The sequence below is a fragment of the Vipera ursinii genome, assembly GCF_947247035.1.
Source record: "Vipera ursinii genome assembly, chromosome: 3".
Classification (NCBI taxonomy): domain Eukaryota; kingdom Metazoa; phylum Chordata; class Lepidosauria; order Squamata; family Viperidae; genus Vipera; species Vipera ursinii.
In genome coordinates, this window is record NC_139516.1 from 15,151,035 (window position 1) to 15,175,235 (window position 24,201).

The 24,201-nt window shown below is 41.7% G+C and overlaps 1 protein-coding gene across 2 annotated transcripts in view; it reads left to right on the forward strand.

Moving 5' to 3' along the window:
• The first annotated feature begins 490 nt into the window (after window positions 1–490).
• BMP7 (bone morphogenetic protein 7) overlaps window positions 491–24,201 on the forward strand; it is a 101,753-nt gene continuing 78,042 nt past the window's right edge. For both annotated transcript variants that reach the window (XM_083357434.1, XM_083357435.1), the window contains exon 1: window positions 491–1,586. In XM_083357434.1, coding sequence (XP_083213560.1) covers window positions 1,160–1,586 — 427 coding nt within the window. In that variant the 5' untranslated portion in view covers window positions 491–1,159. The remainder of the gene's footprint in view (window positions 1,587–24,201) is intronic.

The window sequence follows — 24,201 nt, forward strand, 5'->3', positions numbered from 1 at the left end:
AGAGAGAGAGAGAGAGAGAGAGAGAGAGAGAGAGAGAGAGAGAGAGAAAAGAAGGGCAACTTTTAAAAGAACGCACTTTGCAAAAACAACAACAAGAACAACAACAAGAACAACAGGTTAGCGGATCCGAAACTGAAGAAATAAAAGAAGAATGGCATCCCGATACGTTTAGATCCTATTCAACACAACATCCAAGTTCTCGCCATTCAAAACATCACCTTTCCTGCTCTGGAGAATGAAAACAACCCCTCGTGGAAAACGGGCCGCTCGTTCAACGCTCCGCCACCCACCCCAAATCCTGCCGCCCACGACGCCCGCCCGCCCGCGCGCTTACCTGGGGCAGCAAACTACGCAAAGTGGGCTTGGGAAACGCCCAGGAACGGGCTGCGCGCCTATACAAAACAAGTGCCAGACGGGCCAGGCCCTCCACGCCCCCCCCTCCCGCCACGAGTGTGCGTGTGCGGCGCTCCCCACGCTCCTTATCTCCAAGCCAGTCGGGGCTGAGGCTGAGGGACTCGGAGACGGGGGGGGGTGGGGGAACCGAGGGGCTCGCTTCGAAAGCCTCCGAGCCCGGCGTGGAAAGAGAGAGAGAGAGAGACTTTCCCTCTCCTGCGGCTTTCCTTCCGAGACATTTTGGGGAGGCAGTGAGAAGGCGGCGGCGAGCTCCGCCCACTGGAGCGCCCGAGCTGCCGCCGCCGCCTGTTGCTTGGCGAAAGCTGCAGTTCAAAAGCCCCGGGACTTTGCGGGCGAGGCGCGCACGGAGGGGAGCGAGCGAGCAGCCGGGCGGGCGAGAAAGGAGCGCGGTCCCCGCAAGAAGCGGCGAGGTGGGTGGGTAGGGGTGGGGGGGGGATCGCTCGATCTCCTTTCTTTTCTTTTCTTTTTTTCCGCCCCCCCCCTTTCCCCCGTGTATGGATTTTGCCAACTGAGTCGCTTTCCCCGCAGCGACTGCCCGGGCTATCATGTGCGCTTCGAGGTCGGCTTGCCAGGGCAGCTCCCGAGCCGAGTGATCCCTCCGCGGGGCGCTCCGCTCAGCTGCCCCCCTTATTTTTTTTTTAATGGTCAGCTCTTTCGTCCGGCTGCCGCCGCTCAGCCCCTTGGCTTCCTAGATCTGCACCCACAACCACCAGCACCACCGCCGCCCCCGCCACCCGTGACGGAGATGCACGCGGCGGAGTGGTTGAAGCAGCTGGCGGCTGCCTTCAGGATCGTCTGGATCCTCCTCTGGGCTCTGGAGCTGCGATGCGCCCTGGCGGACTTCACCCTGGAGAACGAGGTGCACTCGAGTTTCATCCACAGGAGGCTCCGGAGCCAGGAGCGCCGGGAGATGCAGCGGGAGATCCTGTCCATCCTGGGCTTGCCTCACCGGCCGAGGCCCCACTTGCACGGCAAGGACAACTCGGCTCCCATGTTCATGCTGGACCTCTACAATGCTATGTCGGTGGAGGAAGAGGGCCCCAGTGAAGGCGGCGAAGGTTTCTCCTACCCTTACAAGCCCATCTTCAGTACTCAAGGGCCACCCCTGGCCAGTCTGCAGGACAGCAGTTTCCTCACCGAGGCAGACATGGTCATGAGCTTCGTGAACATGGGTGAGTCTCTGGCTGATGGTGGAAAGTGGTTGGTAGCGCTTGGTAGAAGGTGGTTGAGGTAGAAGGTGGCTCTTGGGAAGCCAGTAAGAACCTAATGGAGGTGGGACCAGCATCTGGTCCTAGGAGCCCCAAGGCTGATGACCTGCTGGAGATCTTTGGGCACTGAGGATGCTTGTCCTAGATTTTCAGGTGCAGGTCCCTGACTATCTGGCAGAGGCAGCCATCTTCTTCCATGCCCCATGCTGATCTGAGGTATTGTGGGAAACAAAAAATGACCCACAGTAATTGGGTCATTAAGGGCCTGCTTAAACCTGAACCTAGCCTTCCAGCAACTTTCTTTTTCTTTATGGCTGGCATGAATCAGTCAGGTATTCTTGTTTGTCTTCCTTCCAGACTTTTACTTGATTATTCACAGGTTAAAAAAAACACCCTGTTTTCTTATAGCTTCTTTGTATCCTTTGTTAAGTAAACAGAATTTTGTTTGGTATTTTTCAAATGCTTGGATTTTCTCACCATTATAAAGTAGTTTTGTCTCTGGGACATTTCTGATTCCCACATCAACCACATGTCCCTAGGTACTTGGCATGGTGTCTTCAGTGGATGCTTCCTGATGTTGTGAAGGCCAAATCTGTGGATTGGGACCCTTGTCCAACTTGGCATTTAGAAAGGAAGGTAGAGCTAAAATTTATGATCTTAAACCCACATGTGGAGAGACACCATAAGAACAAAAGGGTGAATATTCTCAAGCCTGGTGGTGGTTAGGATCAAACAAGGGAGCTATCATCTCCAAAATCCTTTGTAGATCAATGTGAATTCTTACTAAGTTGTATTTAATCCAGCCATATACCTTGAACAATGGAAAAAAGGGGTCGACTTGTTGGATTTCAGCAACTTTCCCCTCTAGATATGAGACCCGTTGCATTAATGGGTAACCAACTTTAAGTGTTCTTTAAGCCTATTGCATATTTTTTTTTCAAGCTACCCCTTGAAATCTTGCAATTAGCTGGCCTTAAAGGACCTTGTAAAGTGCACCTGCCTGAATCTAAAGTTGCAACACCGCACACATTAATTTGGGAATGAGTGGCACTGCCTTTAGTGTATGAAAACAGAGGACTGGGACTGATGACAATTTGCAAGACTTTAACTAGTGAGATTAATTAATCTGTGGTAACTTAACCCATTATGTTCTACACTTGCAATAACATAGCCGGACAAACACTTTGTTTGATCCTAGTGTCATCCAATGGACTGGTGAAATTTTCTACATTTTAATCTCCTTATGTGTATGGTTCGGTTAGATCAGGGGTGTCAAACTGCCGCCCCGCGGGCCGGACGCATCACAAGGAAACCGTGCCCACCCCATTGCCGGCAATGGGGGGAAAAAGCTCCGATATGTCGCACAACATCATGTGACGTCGCGAGTTTGGCATGTCTGGGTTAGATAATGTAATCTTGAATATGCCCCCCCCCCACACTAGATTTATTCCTCAGTATAAACTAGAAACATTTTTTTTAGTTTTCTTCTACTTAAAAATATATGAACGTATCATGCAATCTTTGTTGTGGAGTAATTTGATGATACCATACCCTCATTGAAGCCACTGATTAAATGTCCAGTGCAGGGTTGTGAAAATAGCCTCACATTGGTTAAGTGTGAACAAAAGTTTGCTAAAAGATACCAACTGCTTATCAAGATGTTTGGAGAATTAGTCTAAAGAGTTCTCAGTTTTATTTGCTATCATGAGCTGCTGTGCATCATAAATGAATTAATTACACTTTTATGATTACACTCTGGAAATTGCTCAGAGATAATTTGCATAAGATAACAGTTGATTATTGTTATCTTAAATCTTATCACATATGCACTTCTAGTTCTCTCAATCAATCAGAATAGAGCTGGAAGGGATCTTGGAGCTTTTCTAGTCCAGCCCACTGGTCAAGCAGAAGACCCTAGACCGTTTCAGACTGGTGGCTGTCTTTTCTTTTCTTAAAAACATCCAGTAATGGAGCACCACAATTTCTCATGGCAAGCTGTTCCACTGGTTAATTGTCCTCACTGTTAGGAAGTTTCTCCTTAATTCCAGGTTGCTTCTCTCCTTGATTAGCTTCCATCCATTGTTTCTTGTCTTGCTCTCTGGTGCTTTGGAAAATAAGTTAACCCTTTCCTCTCTGTGGCATTTGCAATGATGTTCGAGTTCAGTCTTGGGTCTGAGACCTCAAGGATTTGGTCATAGCTTGTAGTTCACATTGAAGATTTTGGACCACTTTGAAGAGCATTGGTAATTGCTGCAGAAGCATCTACAAATGAAAAGGTCTTAGTGGGAAGAAGGAAGCTCAGAGCTGTTTTAAAGAGCTAGCTTGCTTAGCTTTATTCAATGAAATTCTTTTCAATCTGGTTTGTAGTCCACAAACTCATTACGTATGAGACACTTATTCAGATGAGGAAAAGGTTTGCTTTGGTGGGGGAAAAAAAAGCAAAACAGGTTGTGGATTGGGAACTTAATGATGAAGAAAGATTTCCTGTTAATTCCTTGTTTGCTATGGCTTTGTAATGAGCAAAGCCTGAGCACATGGCAATGGCTTTAAACAAATTAAATGAAATTTGTCATTTTTCAGTTTGGCTGGTTTTTTTTTAAAATGGAGAATTATTATAGATGGGGGTTTCTCTTTTCTTGTTAATGGGGTTGAATAAACCAGCTGGATTTGAGTAGAATACTCTCTAGGGCAAAGTTCTATTTAAAATGTATAATTATAGGTACGAGTTTCTGTGTATCTGTTTTTAGCCGAGATCACATGTTGTCTGTGAAACCACCGCATGTTACAGATTGGATGTCTCTGAATCCACACCAAATCTTTATAAAAGTTCAGAACAGAGAGAACTTTAAACCATTCTCCCTTCTCCAAGCACCCAGCTTGGCCTAAGTCATAAAGAGGGACACACCCTTCCTTATTGTGACATGAGGTGCAGTGGCCTAGGGCTTGGTTTCTGATTCTCCTCCAAATGTCTACCCAGTTCAGAAAAGTGACTAACATATGATATTTTTTGAAAATATTTCATGGACAATCAAATGAATTGTAGCTAGGGGGACAGAAAAGTGTTAAAGCCTTTTTAATCAACGTGGATGGAAATTCTAGGAGGTGAAGGCCAACATATCTGATCAATAGTGGGCCAGGGAAAGTTGCTTTAAGAATGTGTGTTTGAGCAGTAAAGCCAAACCAAGCACATTATGATTTAAGATGATATGTGAACTTAGCCTGCCTGAAAGTTTAAGCAATTTTCCCAAAGTTGTATTTCAAAAAAAACAACAACAAAACACCAGAAAAACTTTGGAAACTTTTCCATTGAAACACCAAATAGAGAGATTGTAATTATCCTTATTTATCACTGAATTTTCTTTGATTCTGTATAAATCAATGCATAGTTCATAGTACGTTATATTGCATCTCTGTGCAGGATATATTTCTACAAGTTGGAGTCCTGTTCTTACATGACACTTGTATACAATCAACCAATATTTCTCAACCTTGATAACCTTTAGATTTGTGGACTTCACTGTCAGAATTTTCCAGCCAGCATGGGAGTTGAATTCCATATATCTTCAAGCTGACAAGGTTGAGAAACATTGCAATCATCTGGTATTTTTTTTGTTGTCTGAACTTTTCATTGTCTAGTTTAGCCTATGTGAATTTGGATGGGGAAGAAAATCCTTGTACCTCAGTCTCTTGGTGTGAACTAAATGTGTGAAATAATCTAGTGCTCAGTTAATGCATTTTTAGTATCACACACTCCACTGAACCAAAAATAACCTAACATGAGCTTCACACAGCAGGTGAAGCTCCCCCACACCTTTTAAGTAAAACCTAAAATTATTCAAGTTTATAGTGTTATGTTAATATATATCCTGGGCATTTAACTAAATTAAATGTATGGTGTGAACCCAGCTCTAGAAGAAAGTGAGATGAAAGACATTGCTTGCAGCATTTCTCAACCTTGGCAATTTGAACATGTGTGGACTTCAACTCCCAGAATTCCCCAGCCAGTTTGGCCAAGCTTGAGAAACACTTGCATTTCTGGGGAATCATCTAAACTTGCCCATCTCAATGCATGGAAAACATTTGGTTATGCCACTAATTGGGCTACAGTGTAGCAGGAAATATGCTATTCTGCAAATAATGATTCTATCATAGTGGTATTTTCTCTGTTAGTGTGGCTTTTCATTAGTAAGCTGATAGGAAAGATTCAGTAGTTTTCACATAGGCAGGTGGAAAGAAGTGAGTTTTCTCTGCCTGGGTTTGTTCCCCAGTGAAGAATGCATGCCAGGACAAGTTTAAGAAAGGACATAGATTTCTAATAGCTTTCTTCATCCTTGTGTACACTTTCATCCCATTATAGCTTCAGGTCTTTCATCTCTGTAGGACAAAGGCCATTTTGTTTATAGACTGTTTAATGAATTAGACTCATTGCTCACTAGGCTATATTATATAGTCAAGCCCAGCACCTGTTTTGGAGCATACAGATTTCTATTGACAGAGAAAATTAGAAGATCTATTGTCAGAGAGATCTCCCCCCCCCTCTTTTAATTGAAAGCTTTCTATAGCAATCTTTCAAAATTGCAGCCTCTGTCTTAAACTGTGCCATGGTTGAGAAAAAAGATACCCTTGTGAGCATTGTGTTTCCCAGGTAGGGTCTGGTTACAAATACGTTGAACTATGGCAGCAAGGAAGTGTCATAACACAAAACTGAAAACGTATCGCAGTGAGGAAGCGTTATAGCACTAAAAAGGTTGCAGGTAGTTAATAGGTTGAAATAAAGCAACTCTATATTTGAAATAACTCAATGTAACTTCTCTATCTCTGTCTATCTGTCTGTCTGTCTGTCTCTCTCTCTGTGTTTTAAATTAGATCGTTTTTTCACTTTTCTATTCCTCGGCTACTAAGAGCTAAAGAATGAGTTTTCAAGAAGGTGCAAAGCGGATGAGCTTTGCGGGATTGGTGAAGATTTAAAAGATTTTGTATTAGGAACAAATAATCCTTTATAGAAAAGACAGAGTGGCTTTGTAAGTTGTAAAAAAGCATCAAAAGATAAAGGAGGAATAAGTGGCGATTATTTTTTCTCTTGCTATGGTTAAGTAATTCTGTAATTCTGTAATGTGCTGTAAGATATATGGAGGTTATAAGCAGTCCTCTAGAACTGGCATCAGGGTTTTGTTGCTAAGCAAGCTGGCTGCTTATATAAGTTATAAGACTGACTGAATGTAACTTTTTTCAGGGCTGTTGTAACTTTGAACAATTTGCTAAACTAATAGTTGTAAGTCAATAACTACATGTACTTAGGTTGGAAAAATTCTTCCTTCCATAAGTTGTCTTTAAAAAAACTATTTCCTTATAACCAATGATATTTCAAGAATATATCTATATCTATATATCTATATCTATATATCTATATCATCTATATCTATATCTATATCTATAACCCGAAAAACCAAGGATCCACATACAGGCACCCGCGAAAACCTCAGAAAACAAATATCTATATCTATATCTATATATCTATATCTATATCTATATCTATATCTGTATATATACCACTAAACCTTCTGTCTGTATGTGTTATCTATTATCCTATTTACTTCCCAGGAATCCAGAGATTAATTTTGTGAACATATCAAGATCTGATTGATGGTGGTTCTGTCTTTTTACAGAATTAAAATTCTCAGCATATACCATCCATTTTCCACTTAGAACATTTTGACATTTGAGACAGGCTTTTGGGGCGGTGAGCCAAGTTTCACTGTCAGTAGAAGAGTGTGAACTGTATTTAGGGGTATTCTGCCAAGCTAGATTGCAGTGTCCAAGCACCATTTCTGGAAGACAAGTGAATTGCAGAGGCTAGCTTATTGAGGCAGCTATGAGTATTTGATGACTGGTCAACAGCCCATTTTTGATATAGTACAGGTTGTCCTTGATTTACGACCACAACTGAGCCAAAAAAATTCTGTGCTAAGTGAGACATTTGTTCAATGAATTTTGCCCCATTTTATGACCTTCCTTGCCACAGTTATTAGGTGAATGACTGTAGTTGTTAAGTTAGTAACAGGGCTGTGAAGTGAATCTGGCTTCCCCATTGATTTTGCTTGTGAGAGGGTTGCAAAAGGGGAGCACATGACTCTGGGACTCTGCAACCCTCATAAATATGAACCAGTTGCCAAACATCAAAATTTTGGACATGTGACCATGAGATGTTGCAATGGTCGTAAAGTGTGAAAAATGGTGATAAGTTACTTTTTTTCTGTGCCATTGTAACTTTGAAAAGTCACTAAATGATCTGTTGTAATCCAAGGATTACCTACACTGCTTTTGTTCTCCAGATTTAAACTGAGGATTGGGAATGAGATTGTTGTTGTTAGCTGCGAAGTCGTGTCCGACCCATCGCGACCCTATGGACAACATTCCTCCAGGCCTTCCTGTCCTCTACCATCTTCTGGAGTCCATTCAAGCTCACGCCTACTGCTTCAGTGACTCCATCCAGCCACCTCATTCTCTGTCATCCCCTTCTTCTATTGCCCTCGATCTTTCCCAGCATTAGGCTCTTCTCCAGTGAGTCCTTCCTTCTCATTAGGTGGCCAAAGTACTTGAGTTTTAGCTTCAGGATCTGGCCTTCTAAAGAGCAGTCAGGGTTGATCTCCTCTAGGACTGACCGGTTTGATTGCCTCGCAGTCCAAGGGACTCGCAGGAGTCTTCTCCAGCACCATAGTTCAAAGGCCTCAATTCTTTGGCGCTCAGCCTTTCTTATGGTCCAACTTTCACTGCCATACATTGCAACTGGGAAGACCATAGCCTTGACTATACGCACTTTTGTTGACAGGGTGATGTCTCTGCTTTTTAGTGTGCTGTCTAGATTTGCCATGGCTTTCCTCCCGAGGAGCAAGCGTCTTTTAATTTCTTGGCTACAGTCCCCATCTGCAGTGATCTTGGAGCCCAGGAAAATAAAATCTGTCACTACCTCCATTTCTTCCCCATCTATTTGCCAGGAATTGAGAGGGCCGGATGCCATGATCTTGGTTTTCTTAATGTTAAGTTTCAACCCAAGTTTTGCACTCTCCTTCTTCACCCGCAACAAGAGGCTCTTTAGTTCTTCTTCACTTTCTGCCATTAGAGTGGTATCATCTGCGTATCTCAGGTTGTTGATATTTCTTCCGGCAATCTTAATTCCAACTTTTGATTCATCTAGCCCTGCCTTTCTCATGATGTGCTCTGCATATAAGTTAAATAGGCAGGGCGACAGTATACATCCTTGCCGGACTCCTTTCCCAATTTTGAACCAATCAGTGGTTCCGTGTCCAGTTCTCACTGTTGCTTCTTGACCCGCATATAGGTTTCTCAAGAGACAAATAAGATGGTCTGGTACTCCCATCTCTTTAAGAACTTGCCACAGTTTGTTATGATCCACACAATCAAAGGCTTTAGCATAGTCAATGAAGCAGAAGTAGATGTTTTTCTGGAACTCCCTAGCTTTCTCCATGATCCAGCGTATGTTGGCAATTTGATCTCTAGTTCCTCTGCCTCTTCGAAATCCTGCCTGTACTTCTGGTAGTTCTCGATCCACATACTGCTGAAGTCTAGCTTGTAGGATTTTAAGCATGACTTTACTAGCATGAGAAATGAGTGCAATGGTGCGATAGTTTGAACATTCTTTGGCACTGCCTTTCTTTGGAATTGTAATGTAAACTGATCTTTTCCAATCCTGTGGCCATTGTTGAGTTTTCCAAATTTGCTGGCAAATTGAATGTAGCACTTTTACTGCATTGTCTTTTAAGATTTTGAATAGCTCAGCTGGAATACTGTCACTTCCACTAGCTTTGTTGTTGCTCAGCTTTTCTAAGGCCCACTTCACTTCACATTCTAGGATGTCTGGCTCGAGGTCAGTGACCACCTCATTGTGATTATCAGGGACGTTAAGCTCATTCTTGTATAGTTCTTCTGTGTAATTTTGCCACCTCTTCTTAATCTCTTCTGCCTCTGTTAGGTCCCTGCCATTTTGGTCCTTTATCATGCCCATTTTTGCATTAAACGTTCCCTTCATTTCTCCAATTTTCTTGAAAAGATCTCTGGTCCTCCCTATTCTATTGTTTTCTTCTATTTCTTTGCACTGTTCATTTAAGAAGGCATTCTTATCTCTTCTAGCTATTCTCTGGAATTCTGCATTCAATTGGGTGTATCTTTCTTTTTCTCCCTTGCCTTTCACTTCCCTCCTTTCCTCAGCTATTTGCAAAGCTTCCTCAGACAGCCATTTTGCTTTCTTGCATTTCTTTTTCTTTGGGATGGTTTTGGTTGCTACCTGTTGTACAATGTCGCGAACCTCTGTCCATAGTTCTTCAGGCACTCTGTCTATCAGATCTAATTCCTTAAATCTATTTGTCACCTCTACTGTATATTCAACAGGGATATGATTTAATTCATACCTGAGTGGCCTAGTGCTTTTCCCTACTTTCTTCAGTTTAAGCCTAAACTTTGCAAGGAGAAGCTCATGGTCTGAGCCACAGTCAGCTCCTGGTCTTGTTTTTACTGACTGTATGGAGCTTCTCCATCTTTGGCTGCAGAGCATATAGTCAATCTGATTTCTGTGTTGACCATCTGGTGATGTCCATGTGTAGAGCCGTCTCTTGGGTTGTTGAAAAAGAGTGTTTGCTATGACCATCGTATTCTCTTGACAGAATTCTATCAGCCTGTGCCCTGCTTCATTTTGCACTCCAAGGCCAAACTTGCCTGTTATTCCAGTTATCTTTTGGCTTCCTACTTTAGCATTCCAATCCCCCATGATGATAAGAACATCATTTTTTGGTGTTAGTTCTATAAGGTGCTGTAGTGCTTCATAGAACTGGTCAATTTCATCCTCTTCAGCACTGGTGGTTGGGGCATAGACCTGGACTACTGTGATATTGAATGGTTTGCCTTGGATTCGAACTGAGATCATTCTGTCATTTTGAGGATTGTATCCCAGTATTGCTTTTCCTACTCTTTTATTGACTATGAAGGCTACTCCATTTCTTCTGAAGGATTCCTGCCCACAATAGTATACCTGATGGTCATCTGAATTAAATTCACCCATTCCTGTCCATTTTAGTTCACTGATACCTAAGATGTCAATGTTCAGTCTTGTCATCTCTTGTTTGACCACGTCCAGTTTTCCTTGATTCATGGATCTTACATTCCAGGTTCCTACTGCGACCATGGTATCCTACTGCGGCGTCTCAGGGGGTTGGGAGTGGGAGGCACCGTTTTACGGTGGTTCTCCTCCTATCTCCTGGGCTGTTCGCAGTCGGTGTTGACGGGAGGGCAGAGATCCGCCCCGAGGCCTCTCGTTTGTGGAGTTCCTCAGGGGTCGGTTCTCTCGCCCCTCCTGTTCAACATCTATATGAAGCCGCTGGGCGAGATCATTCGTGGTTTCGGGGTGGGGTATCATCAGTATGCTGATGATACCCAACTTTTTCTTTCCACCCTGAACCAACCCAGCGATGCCCTCGCCGTGATGTCCCATTGCCTGGAGGCAGTCCAGGTCTGGATGGGGAGAAACAGGCTTCGTCTCAATCCCGCCAAGACTGGGTGGCTGTGCATATCGGCATCTCGGGCTAACCAGACTATTCCATCTCTAACGATGGGGGGTGAGGTGTTACCCCCCCCGTTGATAGGGCTCGCAACTTGGGCGTCCTCCTGGATTCACGACTCAATTTTGAAGACCATATAGGAGCCGTGACCAGGGGGGCTTTTGCCCAGGTTCGCCTGATGCGCCAGTTGCGACCCTATCTGGACCGAGATGCCCTACGCACAGTCACTCATGCGCTTGTGACCTCCTGTTTAGACTACTGCAACGCTCTCTACATGGGGCTGCCCTTGAGGACCATTCGGAGGCTTCAGCTGGTGCAGAATGCGGCCGCGCGAGTTGTGATGGGGGTCTCCCGATACTCCCATGTAACACCTCTACTCCGCGAGCTGCATTGGCTCCCGGTTGCCCTCCGGGTGAGATTCAAGGTGCTGGTGATGACCTATAAAGCCCTAAATGGCTTGGGTCCGGGATATCTGAGGGAACACCTGCTGCCGGCATCAAGCTCCCTTCGTCCAGTGCGCTCCCACAGGGAGGGTCTTCTCAGGGTGCCACCGGTAAGAGATTGCCGGCGGACGACACCAAGGGATAGGACCTTCTCAGTGGGTGCGCCTGCCCTTTGGAACCAGCTGCCAGTGGAGCTTAGGACTGCCCCCGACCTCCGTTCGTTCCGCCGGGACCTGAAGACCTGGCTCTTCGAGCTCTCTGGCCCAGGCTGAGAATTTTAATTTTAATGTTAATTTTAACTGGGGTTTTATTTGTTCATGGACGAATATAATTTTTTTAACTGTTTTTAACTTTTGTATTTTTGTTTTTAATCACCCTGTAAACCGCCCTGAGTCCTTCGGGAAAGGGCGGTATATAAATGTAATAAAATAAAAATAAATAAAATAAAAATAATAAATAAAAATAAATAAAATATATGAACATTTTCAAAGGTCAGCTTATCCACAGTTGGCACATTTTTCATGGTATTTTGGTTAAAGATTTAAGGGTCAGTTATCTCTGGATGGGCTTATACACACGTACTGTGTATACCGTAAATGGAATGAAAGAAGAAGTAAAGCCAAAATGATTAAAGCTGGATTGAGTTGACAAGATCCTTAAAAATGAGAATTGAGAAGTACAAAAGGCAGTATATGAATTGGTGTATAGAAGTGTGAATATTAGATTTAGCTATAGTTTCTTTTCTTATGCCATTAATTTCTTTGGTCTACTAATGTCTTACTCCTTTTGTACTCTTTCTATAACATTGTGTCAGCCTTACCAGGGTAGATCAGACAGAAAACTCTACGGTATTGTAAAATTACTACATTAACAGAATCTCACAAATCCGAAAGCATATTGCTCCCACCATTTTCTTTATAGCCTGATAAACTAGGGAGAATCCCTTGTGTGCCTCTTGCCCTACCCATTGTTCAGCTGTGGGCTATGCTGTCTTTTACCTGTCTGTTCCCCAGCCTGCCTCTCTTCACCATGGTTCCCAAAATCTTTCCACACACCATTACACATTGGTTTGCTCAGAAGGGAATTACGTGAAGGGAATACATGCACACCTGCATGTATGCTGTCCTACCAATGGAAATCCTATCATAGAGAAACACTCCCAACTTGCTTATTTTTTTTTCATGCTTTCCATATTTCTCCCCGTCCGTTATATCTTCAGAATGAGTTTGCATCTGGAGAATTGAAGGTTCTCAAACTGGATGTCCCCAGACCTAGTCTGAGTCACTAGTTCAAAAGTGAGAAACTTAATAGTTCTCCAGACCTGAGAAGCCCTAATATGTAAAGAGTAAATTTACCTTGATGGTAAATCTATATATACAATATTCCCTTAGCTTTTTTAAAGTACCCATATTTCCTGCATATATTTGTGGATAAGCAGATCAAAACAGAGGTCGAGTCCAAATCGAGAAGAAGGCATGCATAAACATCTCAGACAGACACCCAATTCACATGAATACAAAGAAAGGGAGGAGGTAAAGCATAATCAGACTTGCAAGATTCTGTTATTGTAGACCACCTTAATAAAAGTAGTTTTAGACTTCTGTAGATTTGGTGTAGTCTGCACTGTTAGGCTAAGATCCAGCAAAGGGCATGGATGAGAAAGGAAAAATAGTTCTCCAGGTAGGCAGAGTTACAAGTTTCCCAGTCTCATCACATTGGCAGTGCATCTTGTAAATTGGCAAAGTAGGGTAGTAAGGAAGAAAACATCACCTGGACCGATCCCATTGCTTTGAAATTCCATAAGAACAGTAAGCAAGTGCTTGGCAGTTTCCTAGCAACCATGGTTTGCTTCCTTTATCTCAAAACAGGCCCCGAGCAATTCTTCAGATTGTTGGCTTTCCCAGAGCTGCTGCAAGGAAACAAAACCTTTCCATGAAAGTAGAGACTCATATCACCCGCCCCCTCCATACATAATATGTAAATAGCTGGGGAAGAGGTGGAAGAAAACAAGGTGTTTCTTCTTGCATTCAGGACACACCCAGACTATATATACTTTCTGGAATAAATGGGGGCTAGCAATGAATTCAGTAGTTTGGGGAAACTGGTTAGAATGAAAGTGGTTATTCTTGAGAATCCAGCCTTCTTTCTCCCCCTCCCTCACATTTCCCCAAGCAAATGTGTTTCTAATTCATTCTTCAGTATAAGCCTTTCTCAAGCTGGTGTCCATGCTCAGTTGGGATGATGGGAGCTGCAGTGTGAATCCTTGTTTCTCATGGAAGAACAGTCTCTTTGTAGAAGCCTTCTGGAGAAACCCTTTTCCTAAAGGGAAGAATGCTGAACTAGAAAGCAAAAGCGGTACCATAACAATTACAGTAACAATAATTGAAGCCATAACCCCATCCTGTGGCTCAGAAGCAGCATTCAAAATGTCTGGCAGAATTCTTCTAAAAAATAACGCAAAATATTTAAATTTAAATTCTAAGATAGGTAAAGGTTCCCCCGCACACGCGTGCTAGTCGTTTCCGACTCTAGGGGCCGGTGCTCATCTCCATTTCAAAGCCGAAGAGCCAGCGCTTCTCTGAGGATGTCTCCGTGGTCATGTGGCCGGCATGACTAGACACCAAAGGCGCACGGAACGCTGTTACCTTCCCACTATAGTGGTCCCTATTTTTCTACTTGCATTTTTACGTGCTTTTGAACTGCTAGGTTGGCAGAAGCTGGGACGAGTAACAGGAGCTCACTCTGTTACGTGGCACTCGGGATTCGACCCACCAAACTGCCGACCATCTGATCGAAAAGCTCAGCGTCCTAACCCACTGAGCCACTGCGTCCCTTTAAATTCTAAGATAGGGAGCCATAAAAGTACAGATCCGAGAGGAAGGCAGGGGTAAACTGCTTTTATATCAACCCAAGAAAGCTACAAATTTGCCCATAAAGCTCGTTAACATCTGAGGAAGGCGTGAAAGTGGTTTCACTTTTTTAGTGATAAAATCAATTCACAGTTAGGCACCTCCCTGCGCCCTGTGCGTTCCCACAGAGAGGGCCTCCTCAGGGTGCCACCGATCAGAGAATGCCGACTGGTGGCCCCCAGGGGGAGATCCTTCTCTGTGGGCGCCCCGGAACTATGGAATCAGTTACCGGTTGAGCTCCGGATGGCGCCCGATCTTCGTTCCTTTCGCCGCGATCTAAAAACATTTTTATTCGAACAAGCCGGCCTGGCCTGATGGGGGATTGGTGGGGTTTTTTATTGCTGTTTTATTGGGTTTTTTTTAATTGTATTGTATTGATTGTTTTTTAGTGGGCAACTATTTAATCTTTTTTAATATTTGTAATTTTGCATTTTTATTCTTGCCCTGTTCACCGCCCTGAGTCCTTCGGAAGAAGGGCGGTATAGAAATATTAATAAACTAAACTAAACTAAACTAAACCTGTTGGTGACAAATTGCATCTGTATAGGCAGAGTGAAATGTAGTGACTTTGACATTGTGCCCATCACATTTTGGAACACTCTGCTCCCCATGGGTCTGCTGAATCTGCCTAACATATTTTGAAAAGCATTTCCAAGCAACTCTGTTCCATTGAGTTTTTAAGCCTAGTTGATCACCAGAGGTGTTTTCAATTCCTGTATTGTTTGGCATTATAACCTAGGTGGAGTCTTCCAATTAGGCTCAGCTATGAAAACTGTAAATAAATAGATAAACTCTGAAATATGTGCGTTCTACAACCTGAAACCAATGCAAAAGGGGGCCTCCATCCTAAACTGGCACTTGACAGCAACAACCTTTTCAGTGGGGCCTCTCCTGCAATGTTAACATATAGGCAATTCATAGTAGAAAATGGGTCCCTTTGGGAGTCGGGTTCTAATCTGTTTTGAGAGATAAAGGCCAGATCAATAATTTAAATTGTCCTCAGAGAACAATTGGCAACAATAGCAGATCTTTCAATAGGGATATTGTGTCATCCTTATATTTTGTATCAATTAATAGCCAAATGGCTACATTTTGCACCAGTTGCAAATTCCAGATACCTTCCTCTTTGTCCGTGATAGCTGGGAAGTCCAGAAGTTGCCACATCAAGACAGTCTGGAGGGCATCATCTTAACTGCCCAGAGTTGCTGGGAATTGGACGGCATATAAATTTATTATTATTACTACTGTTGCCTTGGAAAAGGCAGCTGCGCATTATAAAACACTCTGTGGCAGCAAGTTCTCCCCAAAAGCCTCATAGCAGAAGTGTCCACTACCGAATTAAGAGTCAGACTGAAACCAAAACTCCTGGACTACAAGTTCTATCATTTGAAGCAGATGGTGGGAAGTTGTAGCTTGTAAGTATGATGGCTGTTACCACTGGTAATTATTGTTTTGCCATGGCTCATGGCAACCAGCTTGAACTTGCCCACTAGAAAGAATGCATAACAACTGAAGGAAGGGGAAAAGGATTGCTTCTCAGAGGAAACAGAGAGACCCTGAAATTGTACAGCTGAAGTGAAAAGCAGTTGATGAGAAGAAATTGTTGGAGTTTTTTTAAGAAGAGACTAGTCACTTGTCTGAAATGCTATAGGTTCTCCTACTTGAGCAGGGGGCTGGACTAGAAGACCTCCAAGGTTCTGTTCTATTCTATTCTATTCTATTCTATTCTATTCTATTCTATTCTATTCTATTCTATTCTGAGCAAAATCGTCTGTGATGACAGAGGAGACCTAATAATGCTGCAGCATCCCATAAAGATGCCTTTCAAAAGATCAACAGGAGTGGAGCTGTGCAAATTGTGTTGGGAAGCTATTCCATAAAACATAACTCTGGGATAAAGAAGCAATTGTTGAGAGCCAGTGAGTAGAGTGGTTAAGTTGTTGGATTAGGACTAGGAGTGGAAAGAACAAGATCCCTTAGGTCTGGAACAGGTAACTGAGTAACTTTGGGCCAATCATCCTCTTTCAGCCCTACACTGGCAGATTGCAAATCATCTCAGCTACCAGCACACACTGGGCCCTTTGTGGTAAATTGTAGTCTATAACCTTCAAGTGAAGACACCTTCACACTGCAATGGAATGATCCGGGATGATGATGATGATGATGATGATGATGATGATGATGATGATGATGATGATGATAATGTTGATGAAAGAAAGCAGATTTTTCTGTATCAGCTGGAGACCTTATGCAACAGATCCAAGAATTATGACTCATTAAATTTCATTAACAATAAAAGAATAATATAAACTCACAGAGGTGATTTTAGTGATCTAGTTGCAATAAGATATCACTCTGGCAGATTTATGACTGGTCTCTGCCCTTTGAAAAGGTTTGCTAATTTTTGTTTTGTTTGGTTTGGTTTGAGCAAATCTACTTTTGTTTGGATTGAAAGAAGGTTGATGTGGGGAGTCATTTCTCTTCCCCTTCTCTCCCCCTCATTCCACAGTCCTTTTGGAACTGTTAAATTTAACAAGGTTTCCACAAACAGCTGCCTGCAGTGCTTTCCTACCTGCTTGGAGCAAAGCTGCAGAAAATATCTGCAGGTTTCAGATACGGTTTCCTTTCAGACCCAGCCTGGGTGAAAAATGCTGTCAGCTCCAGTTGCTTCATTGACAGGTTTAAAATTGTGGTTAAATGCTTGACTAAGTAAGTAAGTGAGGGAGGTGGGAATGGGAAAATTAGTCATTCTTGGAAAGAGTATAGAAAAGTGGCTTTTGGTTCATGTAAATGAAGATGCTTAAGAAACCCTTGGAGTTTCAGTTTACTTCATACCATCTGGCAGCCTCTCCACCCCCCTCTTTTTCCCCTGACAAGTGTTTGGCATCAGAAAACCCATCTCTTTGCCCCATTTAATAACAAGCTTTTTAGCACTGTAGGGTATTAGAGTTTTCCTTCTACAACTGTGTAGGAGAAAGAGGGGGGTGGGCTCCCTCTTTGGGGGATTACTTTGTAAAGGGAATGTAAGGGGACAAGCATTTGCAGCTGTAACCTGGCTTGTGTTAAAATTTGGAAAAGCTGCCTTACATTCCATCTCACTGCAGGCCTTCCTTGGTATACAGCCAAAGGTTAATATAGATGTCGCAAAGTTTCTCTCCCCCTCAAATCCTCCTCTCCCCCCACCCCACACACTTTAGAACGCTTCAGATATATGAGTATGTATACAGCTGTGTTTGTAGTAACCCTTTCATAATCACCCTTCTTAAACGGTATTTTCCTGCTTGTATAAATCAAAAGAATTTCTGAAGGATATTTGACCTGCATTTGAACTTATTTGATCTTTGCGCATTTCCCACTTGAAACAAAGCAGATTAAATCTTCGCCCTGAAAAGGCCAAGGATCACATGATGTGGTCCATACCTCAGGATAAACATTCCCCCCCCTCTACACCTCCCCCCCAATCCTTTTAAGCTGCTTTGCTTGTTTTGAAAGCCTGGACATTGAATCAGTTCCTTATACCCTGGGATTTATAACCCTCTAGAGATTTAAATGAGAGTAAAAAATTATGTTATCCTTCTAACAGAATGCATGATATTAAATGCATGATATTAATAAGAATAAGCCAATAGGTACTTTTGCTTTGTATCAGAATGTAGAAATCATAAAAATGCTTCTATTTAGGACAGAGGAGAACACAGTGTGTGGTTCTCCAGTGTTCCTGTGATTGCAGCATTTCTTTGTTTAATTTATATGCCTCCCATCTCACTCTGAAAAGTGACTCTCAGTCCCTTGGTAATTTCCATTTAGAGCTGATGGTATTTGGATTTTAACTACAATCTAGAAATCATCAGTTTCTCAATCCTGGCTTAGGAGTAGGTAGCTAGTATTCCCTAGAATTATGATTCCTATAAGACTGGAGTTGGGTCATATAACTCTGCTCTGCAACAGGTAGTAAAACCATGATAGGCAAAGTAATTAAAGAAGAAGCTAAGTAAAAAACACATTAGATTGTCTACCATTCTTTTTTTTTTGCTTTAGAACTTCTGGTGAAGAAGAATTTTGAGAGTTGGAAAGAGTTATGAAGATAATGTTTGGATCATATTGGAGAAGATAGATATAGCCAGATTAACTCATGCCTTAATCAATAATCTGTCAGATGGTTGATGCAAGGAACCATACTTCAGGATGGTTGAAGTACACCGATTTCAAAAGGCAACAGCAAAATGCTTTCCAGTGTATGCCAAACAAGATCATGTTAGACTGATCTTATATTAGCTTTGGTGATCTATATTGCCTTTATTTCGTGTGATAATAATGGGATATACAGACATTACTTGATGTACTGTATATTACTTTTATTTTTAGCTTATGTACTTAGGTGGCAATAGAGTTAAATTCGCATCTGGTGTTAGCTTATCCAAAAAAATAAATTAATAATCTTAACATTTCAGAGAATATATGTTTTGAATGTTCTGGGCTAAAAATGGGACACCTTACCTTTTGCCCTCACTGTAATTGGTTGAACATTTCAAGGGAAAGAATGAGTAAAGTTCTATACACACTTACGTCAAAAACATTCTGATTCCCAAACCTTTCACATGTTTGAGATGAGGCATCCTGTGTAGACCTTTTCTCCGTCTAATGTCTTTTTGCAGGAATTCTTTTCCACATCTTTAACACAAAGGAAAGCGCTGAAAATATGTAACAATGTCCTCCTGTGTTTTTAACAGAAATGCTTCTTTTTTTCTGTCTAAATTCTTTTCCCCCCACTCTCGCATGGCAGTCTTAGCTCACTCTATTATAAAATGACATTTATCTTCTCATTTTCTGATGTGAATGTCTTCATCTGTGGAAATCACTGTATTAATAGGTTTGAAAGACTTTTGCAGGGTTTTCTTTTGAAATTTTGCTTCAGAAACATTGCAGCGTGCATCAGTCCTGATAGTCTCACATTTTAAAAACTGATAAAATAAATGGCTTCCCTGTGTTATCTAGAGAAGGGAAGCAATAAATAATTACCTTTGGTGGAGATGATTGCTGCTTCATGCAAAATTAACAAGGTGTGGCAGAAAACGTTGCTATTTTTATTATTGGTTGATTTTGAAAACATATTACTATCAAACCACAGCTGGTATGCACATCCTTGGGAGTAGGTAGCCAAATTACCTAAAACTTAAAAGAGCAGTTTGTTGAGTAGAAAAAGGTTGCCTTAGTTCAGGGGTCTTCAAACTTGGACCTTTCATGACTTGTGGACTTCAACTCCCAGAATTCATCAGCCAGGAATTTTGGGTGTTGAAATCCACAAGTCATTAAAGGACAAAGTTTGAAGACCCTTGTTTTAGGTAGAAGATTGGCTTGCATCTATGTTTAATAATGCTCAACATAGAGCCTTTAAATCAGTGGGCTTAAGGTAGTTTTATTGATTTCAATGGACGTATCTTTATCATGACTAAGGAAAGATTGATATATCAATGAAACCATTGCACAGACTTGGCTTACACCGGGTGGCTGGCTTACATGGCTGGCTCAGGAAAATTCTGGGAGTTGAAACCCACAAGTGATAAAGGGGTCATAGTTTCCCACCTCTGGTTTACACAATAAGGTTTAATAGATTCCCTAAGTAAAGGACATTATGCTCTTCTTTATATAGATTATTTGTCTGAAGGGTCCTTGGCATAAGCATCCACAGCATCCCTATGGCCAAGAAATCAAAATTCAAGTGTTTGGCAACTGACATAGATTTATGATAGTTACAGCACCCTTGGGTCAAGTGGTCTCCATTTGTGATTTTCCCAGCCAGCTCCTGACAAGCAAAATCAATGGAGGAAGCTGGATTCTCTTATATTGGTAATTGGTTTCTTTTATTCAATTATGGGATATGACCTCTGTGGAAATGTCTTCATTTAGTCATATTTGAAGTAAAATTACTATTTGTGACATGTTAATGAGGTGTAAATAGCTTTCAAAAGCAGAGTAAATCATTTTTAAAAATGGTCTTGATAGCAGCTCATGGAAGGGAATGAAGAACAAAATAAAAACAACAAACAGATTTTCTTTTAACAAGACTCCACTTCAGAGTGAAGATGACCTTAGTTAGAATGGGATGAGAAAAGATTTGAAAGGCCTAATAGAAATATTTTATTAAGCCCAAAGGTGAGCCAAGATAAGTGGATTAACCGCACTGGAAGAATCTTGCATATTGTCTCAAAGGAAGTAAATAAGTGAGTTTAGTCTACATTTAGGGTGGCCTGCACATGGCTCAAACCCATTGTCCCTGAAAAAAGTTGACTTGACATGGATTGATCTAATCAATAGTAATCTGCTTTGAAGTGGTTTTTCCTTAAGTCCCTGCACGTTTATCCCTCTCATTCATCTTTTACCTGAAAGTGCTTCTGTATTTGCCTTCTCCTCAAATGAATAGCTGTAATTTGAATAGACATTATACTTACCAGAAGGATCCAGGCTGAGTAATGCAAGTTAATGCAGAATTTGAAAGAACATTCGCCAAGCTTTCTTTAACTCTTTTCCATCATGACATAACAATAATTAGAGCCAGAGAATGCTGAATGAATGCATACTGTAATCTGTAACCCATGCACTGGCACACAAGACTTACCCAAAATGAAACCACAATTATTGGAATAGATTACATTCTTTGACACCAACTAATGAATTTGAATATAATAAGAATGATTCTGCTCAAAAGAGAGTTGAACTATGATTCTGACAATTCTATACTAATGTGAAGCCCAAAGAATTCAGTGGGGCTTACTTTCAAGTGAAACACTACAGAATTACAGGCTAATTTATTTTGGTTTGTACATAAAAACCATAGTAGGCTTGATTTTGTATGGATAATTTTGCCAAAATTAATTTTTCAGTATTTCCTCAAAAGGTGAATGTGCTTGATTGTCCTGGATGATCTGCTGTAATTATTTAAAGTGTTTGACTAGGAGTTGGAAGGCTCAGATTCGAGTTTGATCTTAGCTACAGAAGATCATTGGGTGAGCTAGTTACTGTTTCTCAGCTCAGTCTACTTGGAGAGGGAACTGCATATGGCATCTTGGTTTCTGGAGGAGACCATTAAAGGTAAAGGTAAAGGTTCCCCCGCACATGCGTGCTAGTTGTTTTCAACTCTAGGGGCCAGTGCTCATCTCCGTTTCAAAGCCGAAGAGCCAGCGCTTGTCCGAGGATGTCTCCGTGGTCATGTGGCCGGCATGACTAGACGCCAAAGGCGCACGGAACACTGTTACCTTTCCACCGTAGTGGTCCCTATTTTTCTACTTGCATTTTTATGTGCTTTCGAACTGCTAGGTTGGCAGAAGCTGGGACGAGTAACAGGCGCTCACTCTGTTAACAAATTTTCCAGAATGATTTTCCTCACAGTTGTGATTTCAAAGTACTAAGGTAAGGCCCCATTCTTGAAACCTGCTGCTAGGTGTTCATGTATTGCCAACATATTGGTGATTGACAGCTAATAATGGACTCAGTCACCAGCTGGAATGGATTTCAAGGATGTGGTGAAGCTATTTCCCATGAGTTTGGATAGAGTTTTTATTGCAAGATTCGCAGCCATGCTGCATTGTGTTTCATGCAATTGTAGCTTATTCAACGATTATCCTTCTTCTCTTTTCTTAATAAAAAAATTACTCAGTTTGGAACATGTTTGAGAAAGGAATGGCAGACAGAGGCAAAAATGGTTTGAAAGATTTTTTTTTCTCCCAAAGTTTATTACTATCAAAGCTGAGTCAAGATCTGTTGACAGATTTCTTTTTAAACGGGACATGTTATGCTTTAGTTTAATACATTCTGGCAGTGTCATTGGGGTTAAAGCTAATGCAGAGATGTGTGGATCCTGTCATGTTATTGTCAGGAAGAATGTGGGGATTAGATTTAAAAAGGGCAGTGGGTGAGTGGTGCAGCTGTCTATATGTATTATTAAGGAAAAAGGGGGGTTAGATCCCACTGCTAGAATCAATATATCAAATTGCAAGAATCTTTGGTTTTAATTAATCAAAATAAAATATGTTGTTAGAGCTCTTATGGCTTCCCTCCTTGAATCGCAGCAAGGAAATGCTAATATTTGTACAGAAACTGTTAATTTGTGGTTAAAATGATAACATCTTTAGTTTTTACACAACTCAGCCTTTCTAATACAAGAAAAGCCCAAAGCAGCTGATGTGATTGACTGATAAAAATAAGGTGAATCAATGAATTCAAGAGTTTGCACAGTAGAGGCCAGTTATTTATTTATAAGATTTGGATAGCCACCTAGCTTATGTAACATAACCCTGGGTGACTCAAAAGCACTAATAATAGTAGTACAAACAATTTTAAAAAAACACCAGAAGCCACCAAAATCTTCCTGGCACTCCAAACACAATATATCCCCACACATCCTTGTAGTCCTTTCCTGGACTCCAGCCTCTCTGTACCCCGAACCTTCATGGCTTTCTGGAAGACCAGGAGCCTTCTAGATCTCATAATGGAGGATAGTCCAAAGGTCCCAGCTATTGAGAAGGTGTGCAATGTAGGTCCTGCTGGATTGCAGTATTTAAAGGGAGGGATCTGGAGTGCCCAATCTAATGTCTCAATTCTCTTCCTCTGTTACAGACTCACCTGTATGATATACCTGCTCACAATCATCTATACTTTCCATTATTTTTGTCTGTTGAAAAGTGATATAGGATATTCTGCAATAAAACTGATTTCCTTTTAAATGGTACTAATACTAAGAAAGGCATTTATGAAAGTGATACTCAGATAGCCATGTGGAATTACAAGGGTAAGGCTTTTCCAGCTGGCTTAGATTTTTCTCCTTGAGGTAGAGTAGAATAAATGCCCTTTCTTACATCTTTAGGCAAAGGTCTAGTGGTGGAAGAAGCTGGACTCAAAACAAGGAGGCTGTGAGTTCACGTCCTGCCTTGAGTGTAAAGGCTGCTGGTGACTTTCAGCTAGTCATTCTCTCTCAGCCCTGAGAAGAAGGAGAGGGCAAGCCACTTCCGAAAAATTCTGCCAAAATATATATATATGTGCATGGAAGCTCTGATAGTTTTTAGATAAATGTGGATGTCGCTATAGAGGTGATACAGATATGGATTCATATCACACAGAACACTATAATGAAAGGTAGTACAAATTTCCATCCCATAGCATCATTTTAATCTTTTGTTTTTCTGGTGCATACGTTGGAAATAACCTGAAGGCATTTCAGAGAGCAACACAATCTTCAGACACAGCTGAATTTTGCAACAAGATGAACAACAGCTATTATATTACACTGTGGTGGAAGAAAGTAAATAACTGAATATTTATGAAAGAGTCTGGAAACTTGTCATATATCAGAGCAGAATATTTGCCCATCTATCGCCAACGTACTGGCTGAGGAATTCTGGGAGTTGAAGTCCACACATCTTAAGGTTGCCAAACTTGAGAAGCAGTGGTTTAGCAGCTGCCATCCAAAATGCTAACAGACCCTCCTGCCTGATATGTTTTTGACTTTAAATCTCAAAGGTTAAGTTAGGGATTTAAGTGCTGTAATACTTCAGTGCTATTTTTTTCTGGGGGGTGGAAAATCTGAATTTTATTCTTGCCTAAAGTCTTCTCTGTATGAAAATTTCTCTGTGTGCAGAAAATTTGTGCACTAGGTAAACAGCTA